Raw genomic sequence first — 21358 nt, 5'->3', positions numbered from 1 at the left:
GCAAGCTACTGAGAGTATCTCACCCTCACAGCAGAGCCTGGCAAGCTACCCATAGCGTATTCAATATGCCAAAAATAGTAACAACAAGTCTCAAAATGGAGATGTTACTGGTGCCCACTCGAGAAAATCGATGAGGATTGGGATGACAGTGACAGTGACCGTGAACGTTGTAGGGCAACATTTATATGTGATAGAGGAAATTTTTTCATAGTAGTAGAAAATTTGAGGCCAGGGGACTTAAGTGACTTTGAAACCCACAAAAACTAATGGACATAAAACGTTTCATCCGTTGGCTCTAGAACATTGATAAAATATGTAAAATCCTAAAGTTGCAATAACTAAATCTGATGAACAAATAAAATTTAGTCAAGATACAGGATATAAATATAATGTGGATTTTTTTGTTTTGTTTAGGAGCCATTGGTGGTGCTCTCCTGGCTGTGTGCTCAGGTTGCATTCTTGCAGGGCTTAGGGATCATATGCGGTGCCAGGGATTAAACTCCAATCTGATACATGCTAGACAAGCAATTTATCGGCTTTACTATCTGGTCTAATATATAAATTTCTTGAGTCTGTAAACAGCAGAGAATATGGAGACAGATTAAGATAAAATCAATAAAATAAACTCAAAATATACCTAGTGTCACATGTTTTTATTCTTTAAGACTTTCAAGATCATGTTGTTTTAGTAAATTTTTGATAAAAATTGCTTATTTTGTCACAGATATGCTCATAATAAGTATGTTCTGATTCACACAGGCTGCTTTCTACTTCAAAAGAGATTTAAATTGCCATGAAGAAAGAAAATTAATAGAAATGATTATACCCTGAAGCCTCCAATTATTTTATTAATGAAATCAAATATAATCTGGAGAAGCCTAATCAAAGTATGTAAAAGGTACCTCACGAATACAATAAATTAGGTCTTTACAATGATGGGATTTACTCTAACAAACTATAGATAATAAAAAAGGCAAAGCACTTATGATTAGATTTTATTTTGATAGCATTATTAAGTTTACAATGAGAAAAGTATAGACATATATGTCAAAACTAATTTTTTCTGAACTTTACTGTGAGTACCAGATTTTCACAAAACTCTATCATGAAAATCCTATTTTTTATTAATTGCTTTTATTCGTTTGTAAAGTTTATCTGAAGAAAAAAATCTCATATTAAAAATGATATCAATCCAACTATTAGCATTTTAATTTTTCAATAAGAGCAATGTGTTTTAGTATTTATATATTGAATACCTTTAAACTGTCATTTTGAAGATTACTAGAGTGCCATTAGAAAATTATTAACACTGAAGATATCAGAGTTACTGAAAAGGAAGAATGTCTAGCATATTAAAATATACTAATCATGGGCCAGAGTGAAAGTAGAGTTGGTAGTGTGTTTGCCTTTCATGCAGCTGACATGGGTTCAGTCCTCAGCATCCCATATAGTCCCTGAGCATTGCCTGAGTGAGAGCCAGGAGTAACTCTTGATAGTGGCCAGGTGTGTCCCCAAAAGCCAAAATAAATAAATGAATATAAATCAAAGCAACTAACTATAACCTATGTTTGATTCCTGAATCAAAGTAGTGCCCCAGGCCCACAAGAAATTGTGCCAGAACACAGAGTCAAGAGAAACCCCTGAGCACATTTACATGTATCACTGTATCACTGTCATCCCATTGCTTATCAATTTGCTCAAGTTGGCAACAGTAATGTCTCCATTGTGAGACTTGTTGTTACTGTTCTTGGCATATTGAATACTCCACAGGTAGCTTGCCAGGCTCTGCCGTGCAAGCAAGATACTCTCGACAGCTTGCTGGGCTCTCTGAGAGGGGCACAGGAATCAAACACGGGCCTGCAGTATGTAAGGCAAATGCCCTACCCGTTGTGCTATTGCTCCAGCACATGGCATCAAAAAAGACATGTGGCGTCAAAAAGATATAGTCTCTCTAATTTCTCTCTGTTTGTATACGCACAACAAACATATGTACATATATATACACATACATATATAGAGAGAAAGAAATAGATATAGGTATATACCTCTCTCTCACACACACACACACACACACACACACACATATATATATATATATATATATATACATGCCCTGCTCAGTATGTATATATGTATGTATGTGTTACAGAACTTCCCTTGCTCATGGGTTCCGTTTCTCTGTCTCTGTCTCTGATCCTGTGTCTGTCTCTCTCTGCCTCACACAAAGGGTGCCCAGCATTGCTGTGAGTAATCCCTAAGCACAGAATTAGGAGTAAGCCTAGAGTACCTCACGTTAGGGTTCAAAAATCCAAACAAAATCAAAACAAATCACACTACCAAATACTTGAGTTAAAATTATTAAATACTTAAATATAGGTATTTATATAATGCAGGTAATGTCCCATTTCAATACCTCAAAGATGAATTAAAATTCCATAGTACTTAGTACAAACACTGCCAATAAAAAGCCTGAAACCACTACATACCAAAACAGTGTTTCTCAACTCTGATATTATCCTTGTTTGATTTTTTTCTCAAAAAATCCTTAAATATCTTTTATTATTATTTTTATTTACTGGGAGTGGGGAGCTGGCCACACTCAGTGATAGTCAGGGACTATTCTTGGCTCTGTGCTTAGGTGTGCCTCCTGGCATGCTCAGGGGACCAAGTGGAAACCAAAACTCCATCTGGCACACACAAGGCAAAGACCTTAACTCCCAGTTTATCTCTCACACCCCCAAAAATCTTTTTAAGATAATGTGCCTTCATATATTGAAGTTGATATTGGAATTTTTTTTTAAATAAAAAGTCAAGGACTTTTTTTTTCTTTTTGGGTCACACCTGGCAGTGCACAAGGGTTACTCCTGGCTCTGCACTCAGGAATCACTCCTGGCAGTGCTCAGGGGACCATATGGGATGCTGGGAATTGAACTCAGTTTGGCCGAGTGCGAGGCAAACACCCTACCCGCTGTGCTATTGCTCCAGCCCCAAAAGTCAAGGACTTTTGGGAAGGATTCTCAATGCAACTCAGACCCATCCACTCATGGAAAGTTTGAGTAAAATAAACAGGTTAAGAGCAAAATAAATTATTAAGAAGAATAAAATACCCGACATTATACATAATGTATGCATTTTAAATGTATTTTGAGGATGTTTTTAGCTATGAAGAATTCAATTAATCTTTTTGTATGACAGAATTTGCCCCATAGCCTAAATTCTTAGTAATAGTAGCCTTTCTGTCAGAAAGAAAAAAAAATTCAAAACTGAAATTCAAACAAGTGCATTGATATTATACCATGGTAATTTAGAAAAAGAACAGTTTTGCCTTAAATATGTGATTGTGCCCATTCACTAGCTCTGATCTGGTCCCTGACACTCTTTTGTCTATTTTTCACATCTATCTTTAGCTAGCTAGCCGATCTATCACCTCAAGCTTACTAGATACAATGCATCTGTAAAACACTGTGTTTAGAATTAATCCTCTTATATCCATATTAATAGTTTTAAAGTAAAAATTAAAGGCTGAGGACAGCCACCATTTATTTTTATAAGGCAAAGATGGTAGGGGCTGGAGCAATAGCACAGCGGGTAGGGCGTTTGCCTTGCACGCGGCCGACCTGGGTTCGATTCCCAGCATCCCATATGGTCCCCTGAGCACTGCCAGGGGTGATTCCTGAGCGCAGAGCCAGTAGTAACCTCTGTGCATTGCCGGGTGTGACCCAAAAACAAAACAAAACAAAACAAAACAAAAAAGGCGAAGATGGTAGTAGTTGAACATATGAAAAAGAAAAAAAAATAGCCCTAAGGTAATGGCTAGGCAGATAAAATATAAGGAAGTGTGCATTTGACACATCGAGAATGTAAGAGTGGACAATTATCCCATGGGATCACCTGGGTAGTTTTGAGAATTTATAAGATGATTCTAGTCCAGTTTAAGACTCTTGCCTTGCAGAATTCCTCAAATCAAATTACCTGGTTCTACTCATGGTTCCTGAACAAAATTTATAATGACTTATTTTCTTTTTTTTTTTAAATGACTCAAATGTTTTAATATTAAATTTAAAAGCATAAAATACATAGAAGAAAACATAAGAGATACACTTCACTATAGTTTCCCATCGTCAGGGGTGGATTTGGTGACAAAATTAAACTGACAAGAGAGACAAAAGCAAAAGCAAACAAATGGGATTATATCAAATTAAAAAGCTTCTATACACACAGTGAAAGAATTTATCTCAAAACCAATGGGGAGAAAATATTTTCACATAACATGTCTGACAAGGGCTTGCTATAAGCCTATATAAAGGACTCATACAACTTGCCAACAAGAGTATAAGCAAGCCAGTCAGGAAAATGGGTGAAAGACCTGAGCAGACATGTTTCTAAAGAAGACAGATAGACAGCTGGCCTGCAGACACATGATAAAATGCTCAACATCATTTATTATTACGGAAGTGCACATACAAACCACAATGACACAGCATCTCACGCTTGTGAGAACAGCTCAAAGATTGGAAACAACAATTAATGGGAAGAACATGGAGAAAAACAAAATCCTGTTTTTTTTTCTTTTTTTTTTTAATTTTCAAATTTATTTATTTTTAATTAGAGAATCACCGTGAGGGTACAGTTACAGATTTATACACTTTTGTGCTTATACTTCCCTCATACAGTTCGGGAACCCATCCCTTCACCAGTGCCCATTCTCCACCACCCGTAAACCCAGTGTCCCTCCCACCCTCCCCAATCCCATCTCCCCCCCACCCCACCCTGCCACTGTGGCAAGGCATTCCCTTCTGTTCTCTCTCTCTAATTAGCTGTTGTGGTTTGCAATAAAGGTGTTGAGTGGCCGCTGTGCTCAGTCTCTAGCCCTCATTCAGCCCGCAACTCCCTTCCCCCACATGGCCTTCGACTACAATGTAGTTGGTGATCGCTTCTCTGAGTTGACCTTTCCCCGGAACGTGAGGCCAGCCTCGAAGCCATGGAGTCAACCTCCTGGTACTTATTTCTACAGTTCTTGGGTGTTAGTCTCCCACTCTGTTATTCTATATACCATAGATGAGTGCAATCTTTCTATGTCTGTCTCTCTCTTTCTGACTCATTTCACTCAGCATGAAACTTTTCATGCCCATCCACTTAACTACAAAATTCTTGACCTCCTTTTTTCTAACAGCTGCATAGTATTCCATTGTATAGATGTACCAAAGTTTCCTCAACCAGTCATCCATTCTGGGGCATTTGGGTTTTTTCCAGATTCTGGCTATTGTAAACAGTGCTGTGATGAACATACATGTGCAGATGTTGTTTCGATTGTACTTTTTTGCCTCTCTGGGATATATTCCCAGCAGTGGTATTGCTGGGTCAAATGGGAATTCAATATCTAATTTTTTGAGAGTCGTCCAAATTGTTTTCCAGAAGGGGCTGAACCAGTCGGCATTCCCACCAGCAGTGAAGAAGGGTCCCTTTCTCCCCACATCCTCTCCAACAGCGGTTGCTTTTGTTCTTTTGGATATGTGCTAGTCTCTGTGGTGTGAGGTGGTATCTCATGGTTGTTTTGATCTGCATCTCTCTGATGATTAGTGATGCAGAGCACTTTTTCATGTGCCTTTTGGCCATTCGTATTTCTTCCTTGGTAAAGTTTCTGTTCATTTCTTTGCCCCATTGTTTGATGGGGTTGGATGTTTTCTTCTTGTAGAGTTCAACCAGTGCTTTATATACCATTGATATCAACCCCTTATCTGATGGGTATTGTGTAAATATCCTTTCCCATTCTGTGTATAGTCTTTGGATTCTGGTCACTGTATCTCTTGCGGTGCAGAAGCTTTTTAGTTTAATGTAGTCCCATTTGTTGATCTCTGTTTTTACTAGATTGCTTAGTTCCGTGTCACCTTTGAAGATACCTTTATCTTCAATATCGTGGAGGGTTTTACCGACCTTGTCTTCAATGTACCTTATGGTTTGTGGTCTAATGTTGAGGTCTTTAATCCATTTTGATCTGACTTTTGTGCATGGTGTCAGGTCAAGGTCTAAACCCTATAATGACTTATTTTCTTGCTTACAAAAAATATTATATTTTAAATTCAAATCTGAGAAATGCATCAATATCTAGCTCAAATATTTTCATGTAATTTGTGGAAGTCTCCATTTGCCTCTTAGAGAATGGGCGGGACTCCAAGATGGTGCTTAGGAGGCCAGGGGCCACACTGGCAATCAAGTCACATGGTCTGGCAGTTCGGTAAAGGGCCTGAAACTCAGGACCTGTGGACATGATTCTATTACCACCCTGTGATGCTGGGGGTACCTGTGCCACTCTGGGTGCAGTAGGGACTTTAGGATTGCAACCTAAGATGCTTAGGGACCATGTGGTGCCCAGCCACAGACCAAAACTACTCTGGAAGTCCTAAAGTCATAATAGTGTCACTGATACTGCTCTTATACTTTGGTCCCAGGTCTTAATAACTATGGAGAAAGGATAAAAAATAAGAATGCATAAGCTAGTAAAAATAAATATAAAACATTATTTTCATAAGAAATATAAGCTATATTATTTTGCAGTGCTCCTCTGCTGTATATAAGTTTATATTACTCTTGGTAAATGTTAGCAGCCTGGGGATGTATGTAATACAGGCAAAAATCTGCAAAGTTCTGAATAGACAATATTAGAACTTCTATTGTTCTTAAAGCTTTTTAAAGAAAGCAGATTAGAGCTAGTCTGTTTTTTTATGAATAGGAAAGTAATATGGCTACTATTTTTATTCAACCTGAGGTAGTTTTAAGTTCTAGTCTAACAATGTTGTTTTATTATGAAATACAAAAGATCAAGAAAAAGGGGTCATATTTATTTTATTAAATAAACATTTTATTTCTTTATGACAGATACAGTATTTTTTTGGATCTGGTCTCAATTTATAATTTTTAAACAGTATTCTCACAATAAAGTAAATATCTACTTTGATGCATTTTTTTTCCTGATTCCCCATACTATAATATAGAAATCAAACTATTTTACTAGGCAGTTCTCAGGCCCAACTATAGGTAATAGTTAAGCAATGCTTTCTGCTATCAAAGTATTTAAACCTTCAGTCCACTACCCTTTGAAATCCAAAGAAAGGGTCTTATACTACATTATGTAATCTATTACATCTGTGCCATATAAAAGGAAAGATAGGCTTTCTTGCTATAAACTTACAGCACACATTATTTAACTCTAATAGCTAAGGTAATGTGGTTCAGAATTGCTGATCAAACACATTACAGCGTCTTTAAATGAGCTCAGTGCTTCATAACATATTTATACAGAGCGAGAGTATGTTTATGTGCAACAAATACAGACTATTATATACATATATTTCTATACAATAAACAGATATTAGATTTAAAAATATAGTGTCTTAGAAGCTGCACTGTAAATGTATTGCTTCCTTGGTTCATGTTTAAAACTGTTTTAAAAACACTGAGCTAATCATCATGGTCTGCTTGCAGAACTTTGGACATTTTTGATAAATCTCTCTTCCTGGGGACCAAAATGATCCTACATAAGCAAGTGTCAGCTCAGATACTCATGCTGGAATTGTGAGTTTGGGTAGCAAATAAATTCACCAGTTGAAGGACAATTTCTTGAAGCTCTATTATGAGAAATGACACTGATGCCTCATTAAAATCCCATTCAGTCAAGAGTGGCAGTTTTTAATCTCATGTAAAAAAATCCTTAAAAGACTTATTTAAAAACAAACTCCATAGCATGAGTTTCAGAATCTATTTTAGAATGGCCCAGAATGACTCATGAATAATAAGAACCATAAAGAAAACGACTCTATGGTGTTGACAAGATTTTTCTTATTCCATTCACTAGCATTGTCAATTTCACAGTAGATAAGACTGCGGGGATAGGAGCCATGCAGATCTGGATTTGGTCCTTGTCACAGAACTTTTGTGCTGAGATATGAGGTAAGTTACATACCCTCTCTGAGCCAAATGTTTTTATTCTCATCTATAAAATGATTTTAATGATGTCTACCTCATATGGTTTGCTTCAAGAATTTGATTTATTTGCAAATCACACCCTTCATGTACCAGATAACTTGAGAGAGTAGTTGATAATTGCAAAAGGAACTATTTGAGATAAATTGATAGATATCTGAAACATAATTACTTATATGTCTCAAGGAAGACAGTTCCTTACACTGAATTATGTTGTATAAAGTTGTGTAATATTTACTAGAATTATGATGCTAAAGATGTGTAACATTTAGTAGCAAGTCAAATTCGCTCTTTGTTTAATAATCATTTCAGTTTCTTTCTAATATATTGCCTGTCCCTTCAAAAGAAAAAAAATCTTCATTACCCAGAAGAGTAATTTAAGCACTATTTACTTTTTTGCTCTAGAGCCCCCATATTTCAATATCACAATCTAACCTGAAGAGAAGAGTTAAGTGTAATATGTGTATGTATCTGTCTCTGTGTGTGCATTCATGTGTGTGTATATTTACAGATGTGTTTTTATGGAGGAAAGGATTCATTTCTTTTAATCTCTTTCCTAACCAAGATTAACTGTCTCAAAACTCATTCTCTGAGTCCAGTACAAAACTCATACACATAAATAGAAACAAGGATTCCTTGAGAATATGTGCAGTATAGTGTCACTTGTCACTTGTCATCCTGTTGCTCATCCATTTGCTCTAGTGGGCTCCAGTAATGTCCCCATTCATTGCTGTCACGTGCTAGTGTAGCCCAATGTTGTCTGATCACTCCAGAAATATGAGGAGCATCAAGTCATTCGTTCAGGTCTTGATGAAGAAGTCTGACCATCTAGTAGGTGGCTGGATATTCTTTTAACATCCCATGGACTCCAATCAGTAATGGCTCTAGTTCAGTGGTTGTCTCCAAATAGCATTATGTGTCTGGCCCATCTAATTTCTTACACCTTGGCAAATGAGGCAGCATCCCTGATTCTCAATCCTCGATGGAGGTTGGAACTCCGGATTCCTTCTCTCACTTGAGTTAAGCGTGATATTCCAGCATAGCGCTTTCAATTCCTCTTTGGGTGATCTGAATAGCATTCTCGACCTACTTTTGTAGGGCCCAGGTCTCTGAGGCGTATGTTAGTGCAGGAAGAACTGTGAAGGTTAAAAGATGTGCCCGGAGCCAGAGATTCTTCTGTCTCTTAACCACTTCTTCGACGCTCTTGAAGGTGTTCCACACTGCTCTCTCTCTTCCTCCTGCGCAGTTCTGGCACCAAGTCATTTCTCATGTTGAGTTCTCGACCCAGGTACACATAGCTGCTGCATTCAGAGATGTTCGTTCCATTGAGAGCAAATGGAACATCAGTAACTCATCCATTTCTCATGAACACTGTCTTTGAGATTCAGCTGCAGTTCGACCTTTCCACACTCCCGGCCGAAGTCAGCCAGAATTTGTGCCACTTGGCTAATGTTTGGTGTTATTAGAAAGATGTCATCAGCGAAGTGGAGTTGGTGTAGATGCCGATTGACCATCTATCTTCACCCATCCTTTCCCATTCCAGTCATTGCATGATGTGCAGCATATCAAGTTGGAAAAAATGGGAGGAAGGCATAATATAGGAGATGAAAAGCTTGTCTTACATGTGTTGACCAGTTCAATCACTGGCACCTCATATGTTCCCTTGAATATCACTAAGACTCATTAGGAGCACAGAGCCAGGAGTTAGCCCTGAGTAACACTGGGTGTGTCCCCCAATCCAAAACCATTTGAAAATATTTAAAAAATAATAATGTTAAATTGAAATAAATGGTAATTAAAAATACATTTCAGGGGCTGGAGCAATAGTAGAGCAAGTAGGGCTTTTGTCTTGCATGCGAGTGACCCAGGTTCAAATCTCAGCATCCCATATGGTCCCCTGAGTACCTCTGGGAGTAATTCTTGAATACAGAGGTAGGAATAACCGCTGTGCATCATCAGGTGTGACCCAAAAAGAAAAAAAAATACATTTCAGGAGCTAGAGAGATAGTAAGCAGACAGGGTGCTTGCTTTGCACGTGGCTGTTCGTGGTTGGATTTCTGGAACCTTATGTGGTTTCCTGGAACCCTATTCAGTTTTCTGTTTACTCTAGGAGTGATCCTTTGTGTTTGTTTAGGGGGTCCATTTGGCTGTGTTCAGGGCCTTCTCCTGGTTCTGCACTCAGGGATCATGTCTGGTTGGGAGGGCAGGGACCATATAGGGCTGGGGATTGAAGATGGGTCAGCCATATGCAAGGGAGCGTCATCCTTGAGCAGGGTCCATGCTAATCTTCTCTGTATTGTTCCAATTTTAGTAGATGTGTTGCACAGAGCACAGCAAGCACAGCCCCTACTTTAAAATAAAAAATTTAGTATCCATGTTAGACTTGGAACCTACTAGCATTATCTAGAAAGTTATCTGCATTATACATTAAATAAAAATTATGAGTTGTATAAAATCAATGATCAACATAGGAATATCTAGGTTAAAGGCATAGTATTATATATGGATTATACTAACACCTTGTCTAATCACATCTACTTAAATATGTTTTCATATGAAATAAACATAATTATATGAATGCTATAATTCTATCAGTATTTACCATAAAATTTAACAAAATATATTTTATTGAAATATAAAATAAATCATGTGTAAATATTGTCTTTAGTGTACATCTGACATAAAATCTGGTCATACACACTTCTCTAACTTGAACCTAACATAGTAAGTGATTTTTATAACAGACAAAATAAACCATTTAGAAAGTGTACTCACACTCTTTCCATGTTCTCACCTCTTCCTGCCCCACCAAAGATTAACAGTAACTATTCAGAGAAAAACTATTTCTCCCATCATATAAACTACCTCATCTAATGCCCCCTATTCAATCTGCCAGCAAATATTAGACCCTACTTTTACGATATGTTGTCCTCTTTGATAAAATGCCAGTCAGGTTACATGTAGTTGATCACTATACACACTACAAAGAATTTAATATAATGCTTGCTTCTATTAAAAATAAGAAAATATGTCTTGAGTTGAATACTGTGTTAAAGGTTTTAGCTCTTTACAATTTGTCTAGAATGACAATAACCATGACTGTTTAAAACCTAAAAGATTTTAAGGACTGCAGTGAATTTTATTTAATATGACAGAAGTATGAAGTCTTATTTCTTTATTTAACTGCAAACTGAAAGAGTGAGAACTTGAAACAATTATTGAACTTCAGATGCTGAATATTAACCCTTATTGTTTAAATATCATTGTCTGAGAGACAGCAGAGACATATATCTCAGTGGAGTCCCCTGAGCATTACAAGATACAGCTGCGAAGTCCTCCATGCCCTGATCAGACCCAGATATGCCCTGACAATGCAAGGACTTGTCAACTGAATACTGTATCCAGGGCTTTCAAACTGAAAAGCAGAGAATTATTAGAAGTGCTTTCTAAACTCTGCTTAAGAGGTTCCCCCGAAAAAACAAATCATCATCTGAATAGTCAAAAATAGTTGAAATACAAATACGAATTCAATAAAATGTTCAGATTATGTCCATAACACTAAAATAATTTATTTTCTACATAAGCATAAAGATGAATGAGAAAAATAAATATAGAATATCATTCCCATAATCAATAAGAACCATAATGGTTCACAAGCAATTTGTAATGCTTACATGAAGAAGATTGTCAAGAGTTGTTCCAGAGTAATGCAAATTAAGCTCTCACCGGGAAAAAGAGAGACAGCCATTTTTCTAGACAGAAAACCCCAAAACTATAAAGATGTCATTTTCCCACAAATTAAATGTAACCATAATTAAGTTCCCAATAGGAATTTTCATGAAACTTGACAGCTGATTATTAAGTTCATTTAGAAGACAAAAATGCACAATAGGCAAAAGCTTTTGAAAGAAAGCAATAAAAAGGAATATGCTCTAACAGTTATTAAAAAAACATTCTAAAGTGACATTTTAATTTTAGTCTAAATATATCAATAGAACAGTGTAGAGTGACCAGAAAAAAAATCTGTGTACACACAGGAATGCAATACATGAAAATCAGTGAGGAGAAAATGGGCTTTTCAAATTATTACATTAGATATGGAGGTAAAAAAAACAATTGGAATGGAGGGAGGGAAGGAACAAGTTAGAATGGAATAGGTAAGAAAAGAGAGAGGGAGGCAGGTAGAGATAGGAGGAAGGTAGGACCAAAGAAGAAAGGATATAATAAGCAAAAATAGAAAGCTTTTATTTTTTCCCTCACAACTTAACTAATTAAGCTGCAATTTTCTTTGAAAATCATTTTTCTTGGAATAGCCAACACTTTTTGATTAAAAAATTGTTATAATCTTGAGTAGGAAAAAAGGATTGTTCATTGCAGAAAAAAAAAAGATTGTTCATATGGTATGTACCCTTACCCTGCTCTCATAATTCCTCTAGAAAAGCAGTGTTAATTTATTTCTAAGATGTCTAACTCATATGTAGCACTGTCATCCCGTTGTTCATTGATTTGCTCGAGCAGGCACCAGTAATGCCTCCATTGTGAGACTTGTTGTTACTGTTTTTGGCATATCGAATACGCCATGGGTAGCTTGCCAGCTCTGCTGTTGCCAGCTCTGCCGTGCGGGCGGGATACTCTCGGTAGCTTGCTGGGCTCTCCAAGAGGGATGGAGGAATTGGACACGGGTCGGTTGCATGCAAGGCAAACCCTTTACCTTCTGTGTTATTGCTCCAGTCCTAACTCACGTGTATTTATTTGTATAGAGGAAAAGAAGGGAATCACTTGAAGTATATAATTTCAGAAATGTACTGGAAAACTCAAGTAAGAATATGCCACTATATATGAACTAGAAGTAAGTTAAAAAGGCAGAAAGGATCAGCTAGATTAATGTATTTAAAATAATTTGTCTCTGGCACAAATACTTTACATAAAATTTTCCTCAACTAGCTACAGAACAACAAGAAACTAAAATGCATTATGGGTAATTCAAACTATGTAAGGTAAATGCTTTATGCTTTATTTTTTTAAAAAGTTTTAATAAAATATTTGCTGAAAAAATAAAACAGCCAAATTGGATGTAAAAAGCAAACTGTGGATCTAGTTTCTCAGACTCAAAGTTACATTTTGTATACAAAATACAATTTAGATAAAGCAAGCAGAAATCGATATGGTGAAAAATAACTAATGACATGAAAGGACATGATATTATGACAGTAATCCAGAGAGAGATTATAGTTTAAAATAACTGGAGAAATTGGGCCTGTAGAGATAAGGTAGGGTGGATTTTTATACACTCTGCTTATCCGGGTTCAGTCCTTTGTACTCTAAATTGTCTCCTGATTCCCCCTGGGAATAATCCCTGAGCACAGAACCAGGAATAATCTAAGATGATCTAAGGTAAGAACTACTGGTTTTTCTGTTGTTAAAAAAAAAAAAAAACTAATAACAAACACAACCAAAATAGGTGATACAATAAAATTCACAAACTAAAATAAATAGAATGCTAAAAAATGATCACAAAAAACTTGATGAAACCCAAGGAGAAAAGTTGAAACGTATCTACATCAGATTGTTTTTGGTAATATTCAGTACTAGCATTTAATGGAAGAATGAGTCTAAAGTAAAAGAAAAGATGGAAAATTAGTAACATTCCCAAATAAGAATGGAAACAATGAGGCATTTTTTTGCATAAAAAGGTGAAGACTTAGAGATAAACAAATAAAACTAATTATTAATGAAACCAAAGAAGGATTGAATGATTCTGAAAATGAAGTTAGGAATGAAAACTCCACAATGAAAGGAGGAGTGATGTTGAGTACTGCAACTATCTATATGCAAAATCAGGACCCAAGTTCCAAGGCAATTAAAATCGCAGAATAGAATGTAAATATTATGAACTCTGATGAAGTAAAAATAATGTAATTACCAAAAAATTGAAAATGAAGAAAGGTGAGGACAAATTGGAGAGAAGCTAATCATCTAAAATTGCACTGCAGGGAGTTAATGAAGTCTGTCTTGAATTAAAACATGGAGCTAATGCATCTAGCTTGTAATGGTATTCATAATCTATTCTTAACCATAAAAACAAGATTAAAAATCCTTGTGGTGAAAAATTTTGTGACTTTTTGGAAATTATTCCCGATTTATTTTAGATCATTTTGTTACATTGCACATATTAATTCTAAATCAAGTGTATATATTTCCATCTACTTTTTATCTGAGATGATATCACCATCAAGTAAAGTTATTTTTTCTGAGTATAATGATTGGAGAAGACTATGTTTCCTAAAATGAGTAAATATGTTATAATGAAATATTAAATTACCTTATATTTAACATATAAGTTTATAAATAAATGGTAATGAAATGGTAATAAATATCTATTAGAACAGGAGTGTTGTGTGTGGGAGAAAGAAACATTTATGGAGAAGGTTAGCATGGAGATTAGTGTACTAAGTGACTAGAAAAGAAGCTGGCTGTGTTTATTAGGCTCCAAAAGGCTTTGTGTCTTGATAAAGAATTGAATACAAGAGGTAACACTCGTAAACTCAAAGCTAAATTAGCTGCATAGTTTTGAGGTCTGGAGAAAGACTGAACAAAAGAGGGAAAAGCATTAGATGTTACTGGTGCCAACATTAGAAATCTGCTTGCCAAAACTACAATGAACTCAAAGTTCTTGTTTTTTTGGAGTAGAGTTATTGAAATTAGAATGATCTGGTAGCAATTCTCTGGCAGAATTACTGCTCTGTCCAGTAGCTCACTGGTGAGGTAATCAACTTAACTAAAGAAGTTTGAATAGAAAAAATTGAGAGAGAAAGATAGAGAGAGCTGTTGAATTAAATGTAACTGATAGTTGGTAAGTTCCAAATGAAGTTAAGTAATACTTAAAGAGGATCTTAAGATCTCTGGTTGCTCAATTTTCACTTAGCAATCAGTGATCCACATTAGAACTGGAGACTCATGAAACCTCAACAAACATATTCCATTCATATTTTAATAAAACTGGCTGTTTACATAAATTTGACCTAATATAAACCATGTGCCTCCAAGACTGACTCGAAATCTTACTATGATTTGTACAAGGTAGTCCCAATCCTACACCTCCATGCTATTCCTGTCTGAAAAAAATAGTATTAAACTTTATAGTAGCTTATTGGGAACTTTAATCCCCGGGGAATAATGTTACTTTTGAAATATGCTTTGGGTTTTAAGGTATATCTGTCACTGTCACTGTCATCCCATTGCTCATCAATTTGCTCAAGCAGGCATCAGTAACATCTCCATTTTGAGACTTGTTGTTACTGTTTTTGACATATAGAATATGCCACAGGTAGCTTGCCATGCTCTGCCATGCGGGCGAGATACTTTTGGTAGCTTTTCAGGCTCTCCAAGAGGAGGAAAGGAATCGAACTCTGGTTGGCCACAAGCATGGCCTTATCGCTGTTGTATCGCTCCAGTCCAAGGTATATCTGGCATAGGAAATAATACACATTTTTGGTATAATATTTGATAACCACTTAGAAATGATTAACTCTTAAAGGACTTGGAAAAGGGAGTAAAGCATTATGGATAATAATAGAAAAAATCAAATAGATATTTGGCCACTGGGAATAGGATTTGAGTTAGCAGTTAACTTGTATTGTAACATGATCTATGTTGATTATGTCTGGATTGGTTAGATTAGAATAATAGATGTAGATGTATGAGAGAAACTAGACTTCCTGCATAAGATCAATTGTTTACATTTCCATGTTTAGGATTAGATAACTTTTTATCAGAACATAACTTTAATAAGACATTTATTTCAGTGTAGAATATTGGCAAACTTAAAAGACAACAATCTGATGTAGGAAAATACACAACTACAATGAACAGGGGAATGCACAAGTAAAAATTATTATATACGATATTTTTAAATCGCATACACTTAAGTATCCTTTCAGTAATAAAGTTTATATATAGGTGAACTTTAACATTTTATTATGCACTAATTGCATACAGAAACATGCTGCATTCATAAGTTTAAAATGTAGGGTTGAACTTGAAACATTTAAAAAACTGATTTCTGACATTATTACTGACATTTTTGCATTCTTTATTAGGCCAAAATGAGGATTTTGATAAGTTTATACCAAAAATAACTGTATTAATATGCAGTTTAAGACTTGGAAAATCTGAGATTCTTTCTCTCTTCTATTTTGGGGGAAAGGGGTGTGCAGTAATATATAGACTTCCTGGAAGATAATAAACTTTCATGAACAAGAGAATGCCCAGTGGGAATTTCTTATAAAATATATAATGTTTACTTTTTGTGGTGTCTGTATAGAGAAATTTTAAGTGGTATATGATTCTCTTATTCTGTCTCAGACAAGCCTTGAACTGATAGATGGTCGGCCTGGATTACACCTGTATCATGCCACACTCCTCCATCAAAAGCAAACCGTAAAGAGAGAGACTTTGGTTGGGAGCACGCGTAGACTGGTGATGTGAAGGTAGCATGCAGAGTCCACTGACCACAGTTGCTTTTAGACGTGTTTTTAAATTTGTGTATGTGAACTTTTTTTGGTGATAGGGTTCAAAAGTTCAAGAGCCACACCCGATTTTCCGAGCTGAAAAATCAATGTATTTTCTAATGGTCTTTGATGGAGTAAAGATACATCCCAGTTCCCCACAGTACTCCTGATTAACAGCTAAGGCTAGAAAATATTCTTGCTGAGAAGATACATTCTGTGACTTGTCTGTGAGCCTCACAATTATTTCTGAGTTGTATTTCCAAAGAGTCTCTCAAAATTGTCTCAGTGTCTTAGAAGATTATTTTTTGATTAAGAATTTTATTAGGATTACTGAAGACGCATTGGACCTATTTGGCAAACAATTGTTGCTGTTGTTATTGTCCTTGTTTTATCAATTATATATATTTAAAATAATTTTTTGTTTACGCTCGTTCTTACCTTCTCGTATTAGGAATTGTCTTGATTCCCAGGAGTGATTTTTCAATTCCTCAAATATTTAATTTTAGTAATGCCAAACACAAGAATAACTGTGAGTAAATGGCCAGTAGGTGACTTACAATCAGAGGTAAGATATTAAAACCTAACTGTTGACCTCATTGAATTATCTATAGAATTTACTCATGCAAGGTGAGGTGTTCGTACATTTGTCTTATGTCGTATTTGTCTAATTAGAATCAAATAAAATAACCTTACTATAAAATTTCCAGAACAGTGCATTTACTATAGGAATCTCAGTAAAGCCCTACAGAAGCAGGTATTTAAGTTCAAAATATAAAGTAGGTATTATTAGCCTAGTAGGATATTGCATTAAAAAAGAATCCTTTATCTGTTTTCACTTTGCTATTTTAAAAATTTATATTTTCAATGAAAAATTATAAGTATCTTTGGAATCCATTTGTTCTGATAGTTAACACTGTAATACCAAACATTATTTTATTTAAAAATAGATAATAAATAAAATGTAGTTAATAAAATAAAATTCAGTACAATAAAATTTATATACTTCATAAAATAACAATATTAATTTTGTTTGATAAATCACTTACACAAATAAAAACATATCCCAAGAAAACGCCAATATGTTTGAAGAATGTATTTATGTTTTTACACAATCAAAAATGCTACCTTCTGAGAAGTAACCCATATATGTCAAAGTGAAAAATGTCTAAAACATAATCATAATTTTTAGCATGCCACTAAGTGATAATACATATAGCACACACACATACACACAATACAAATTTGGAAGTATATTCTGATTTGCTTTAAGTAATATACACCCACAAATTAATCTACACACTAAGACTCTTGGCCATTTCTTTTAGAAAATGCACGTTCATTAAAGTGGAAAAGATGTATGATATAGTGAATTAAAATCATTTTACAAGTCAATGCTTCTCTAAAAACTTATTCAAGATTTAGCAAACATCCCTTTGAAATTGCTCTTACTGTGCATTTTAAACTTCATTACAAACAGAGGAGCAAATTTTATAGGCAGACAAAAATAAGTGTTGTTTAATTCAAAATGATTTCCGCATCTATCAGTTTGAAACTATCTCTCTCCACTGACTTTTCAAGTGTTTCATTATTTAGTTTTTGTTTCTTCCAAATAGCTCTTTAGTTTAAGAAAATGAAATGCACATTGAAATATAAGGGGATTCTATCCTAGTATTTCAAGCTAAAACATAACCACTAAATTATCTTTTAGAGTAACCCAAAGCCAGTACCACATACCTTTCGGGAATGAATTTCTTTCACATACAATGGAAGTAGAAACTCAGATATACCTTCAAGTCGGATTCCCTTCTTGGTGACTCTCAGATTTCCCATACCATCCTACAAGCAATGAAATATAGTTCACTTTTAGGTTAATTAGAGACTGAAAAACTGGCCAGAAATTTATTAGGCCTAAATTGAGAGAACAGTAAGTTTAAATAGTGATGATTTAAGGAAAATGAGAGATTGAATCTACTTGATGATTGACTGCAACAGTTTTCATGCATGCTGAGGGATCTATTAAAAAAAAAGGCAACAGGAGTTATATAAAGGACTTGATACCTTTTACCAACTTTTTAGACTCTAGAATTTATGAAATAAATCTACTTTCTGCAGAAGTTTCAACCACTATCTATCTCCATACTTCTTTCCATGATTTCTATGGAAAGCAAAATGGAGATCTATTACAAATAGAGAAACAGAACTACTATTCTATCCAGTAATAACACTTTTTGGTATACACGCCCCCAAGAAATATTAATTCTAAGAGGTATACATACACTTATGTTCATTGTAGTGCTGAACGCAATAGCCAAGATAGAAAAACAAGTAAAATGCTCAACAATAGATAGATGGATCAAGCTGTGATATACGTAATCAGTGGAATGCTATAAAGTTCAAAGAAAGAAAAAAAAACATGCAATGTGTCATGGCATGGATCACGCTAGAGGACATCAACCTGAATGAAGTCAGTCAGAAGGAAAGAGATAGATACATTCTCTCATGTGTGGGACACAAATATACACAGCAAGGTAGCAACAGAGGACCAAAGAACACAAAATAGATGAATTTATCACATAACTAAGTTTGGGGGGACAGTAGTTTTAAAAGGGAAGGATACTAGGGATCTTAAGGCTGGGGGTGGTTATAGTGGTGATGGGTCTGACGTTGAAACTATGCATATGGGAAAACATCATTAGTAGTATTTACATCACAAAACCTAAATCAATAAAATAGTTATTAAAAGTAAGATAAAAATGACAAGTAAAATATAAATCTGTACTTTCTTCATACATTAGTCAAGTTAAAATTTAAGTATAATGATACTTGCTACCTGACTCTTGTAAACAACTTTGTTTGCACAATCATCTAGCAATGTTTTATTAAAGTTATAGACATGTTCCTACATTAAGCACTCATATTATACAATGATTTTAATAATTATGATTTCCAAATATAAGGTTAGTGTCCTAGTACTCAAAACTTGAGTAACAATTGTATTTTTATACAGAACATAAAACTCGATGAGGATGAAAAAAGTACATAAGTCACACAACTAATATTTAAAGATATAAAGTAACATGTTACTAATTAAATTGTGAGATATTTTAATCTAGTTAAATCTGCCATCAGATGACTGAAGGAATTGAAAGACCAGGAGATTTGCCATCTGAAGCATTGCTAGCCTGTAATAAATGGGTTAATTTATATTAAAAAAAGATACAAGATATTTTAATCTGGTAAGAGGATAAACTTTCTCCTGGAAGATTTTAACATAAATAATTTAAGAATATGGAATTTCAACAAGTGCCTTCCATAAAAGGAAGGACAATGCACACTTTAGTAATATTTTGAAATTAACACATCAGGTAGGTTAAAGAATATATATGCAAATAAAATAAAAATTGGAATGCGTTTGGGGCCGGAGCGATAGCACAGCGGGTAGGGCGTTTGCCTTGCACGCGGCCGACCCGGGTTCGATCCCCGGCATCCCATATGGTCCCCCAAGCACCGCCAGGAGTAATTCCTGAGTGCAGAGCCAGGAGTAACCCCTGAGCATCGCTGGGTGTGACCCAAAAAGCAAAAAAAAAAAAAATTGGAATGCGTTTTGAAACCAGAAGAGAGAAAGTCATGAATAAAGATCTGAAATGTCTCTACTCAAATCAGTCTCCAAGAGAAGACATAGAAATTCCTTGAATAGGTCAGTGACTTGGAATGATCATGTAACCCTTTAGAATTCTTCTGGTAGAATTACTATGTGGGGTAACCTGAAAAAGAATAAGTTAAAATTTGCAAATTGTTAAGGGACAAGTTACAAAAACTTGTGAGGTAATCTAACTGGTGATACTGTAAAGAAGGGCATTAAATCACCACCCCAAGTTTTACAACTATCCACTAAATCACTTAAATACTAAAATTTAATGATGCAATGGCAAAAAATAATCGCAGTTTTTATCCTAAGATTGAAGTGTGAGAATTCTAGTTTTTTTTTACCATAAATGATGTAAAATATCAATTTGGGAACAAGTTGCCTAAGCCATACTTAATCAAGAATGATTGATGAGCAAGTTATTATGGAAATATGTATAGAAAACCAAGGAGACTCTTAGATAATGATTAGATCTATGAGAAAAATATCCACTGTAATAATGTAAGCTTTGATCTGTGGAGAAAAAAATATTCTATCTATACAGATAACATACAGGCTTTGATCTGTGAAAGTGGAGAAACATAAAGTCATGGTGTCTCCACACTTTCACACCAGAAAAATTTAACAAAATAGTATAACAATCAGTGGAATTTTGAGTGTAAACTTTATTAATGGGACCTTGTTAACTTGGAATGAATTAAGGAATTTATTTCTTGTGATAAGTAAAAAAAATGTATTTAAAAACCCTATAAACAGCCACTTAGGAAACTATTACAAATATTAAAATAATACAACAATTTCAAGTCATTAAAGACCTGCTTATGAAATATATTTTTATTAATATAATAGTAGATTCACATTTATTTTCTAAATAGGTTTATAAAAGCTTTATATAGTGTTCTTTCACTTTCCAAATTATCTCTGCTCCATACAAAAAATGATGTGATCACCCGCTAGCTGGCTCTTATTTATAACTTTTATACTATGTCAGAATAGAAATAGGTAGATACATCTGTGACAGACTGAAAGGTAAGCACTCGCCAGGTATGAGGGTCTGAAAGGCCTACAGGATGGAACATAAGTATCAAAACATGGTGCATCCTCAAATGCTAAACTTTGTTTATTTTGTTAAATAGAAACAAGTAAAGCTGGAGAATAAAGTTAGGCTATAAAACAAGCTCTGGGGGAAAGAATGACAACTGACAACTGAAGGTAGATGATT

The 21358-nt window shown here is 35.0% G+C and overlaps 1 protein-coding gene and 1 non-coding gene across 4 annotated transcripts in view; both read right to left on the bottom strand.

Moving 5' to 3' along the window:
• SGCZ (sarcoglycan zeta) overlaps positions 1-21358 on the bottom strand; it is a 1018550-nt gene that overhangs the window by 156262 nt on the left and 840930 nt on the right. For all 3 annotated transcript variants that reach the window (XM_055138572.1, XM_055138579.1, XM_004610323.2), the window contains one exon: positions 18225-18326. In XM_055138572.1, coding sequence (XP_054994547.1) covers positions 18225-18326 — 102 coding nt within the window. The remainder of the gene's footprint in view (positions 1-18224; positions 18327-21358) is intronic.
• LOC129401363 (U6 spliceosomal RNA) lies at positions 10209-10312 on the bottom strand. The gene has a single exon (XR_008628291.1). It is a non-coding gene; the product is annotated as a U6 spliceosomal RNA (small nuclear RNA).

This window comes from Sorex araneus, chromosome 1 (assembly GCF_027595985.1).
Source record: "Sorex araneus isolate mSorAra2 chromosome 1, mSorAra2.pri, whole genome shotgun sequence".
In the NCBI taxonomy this organism is placed as follows: Eukaryota; Metazoa; Chordata; class Mammalia; order Eulipotyphla; family Soricidae; genus Sorex; species Sorex araneus.
This window is presented reverse-complemented; position numbering and strand designations above follow the sequence as displayed.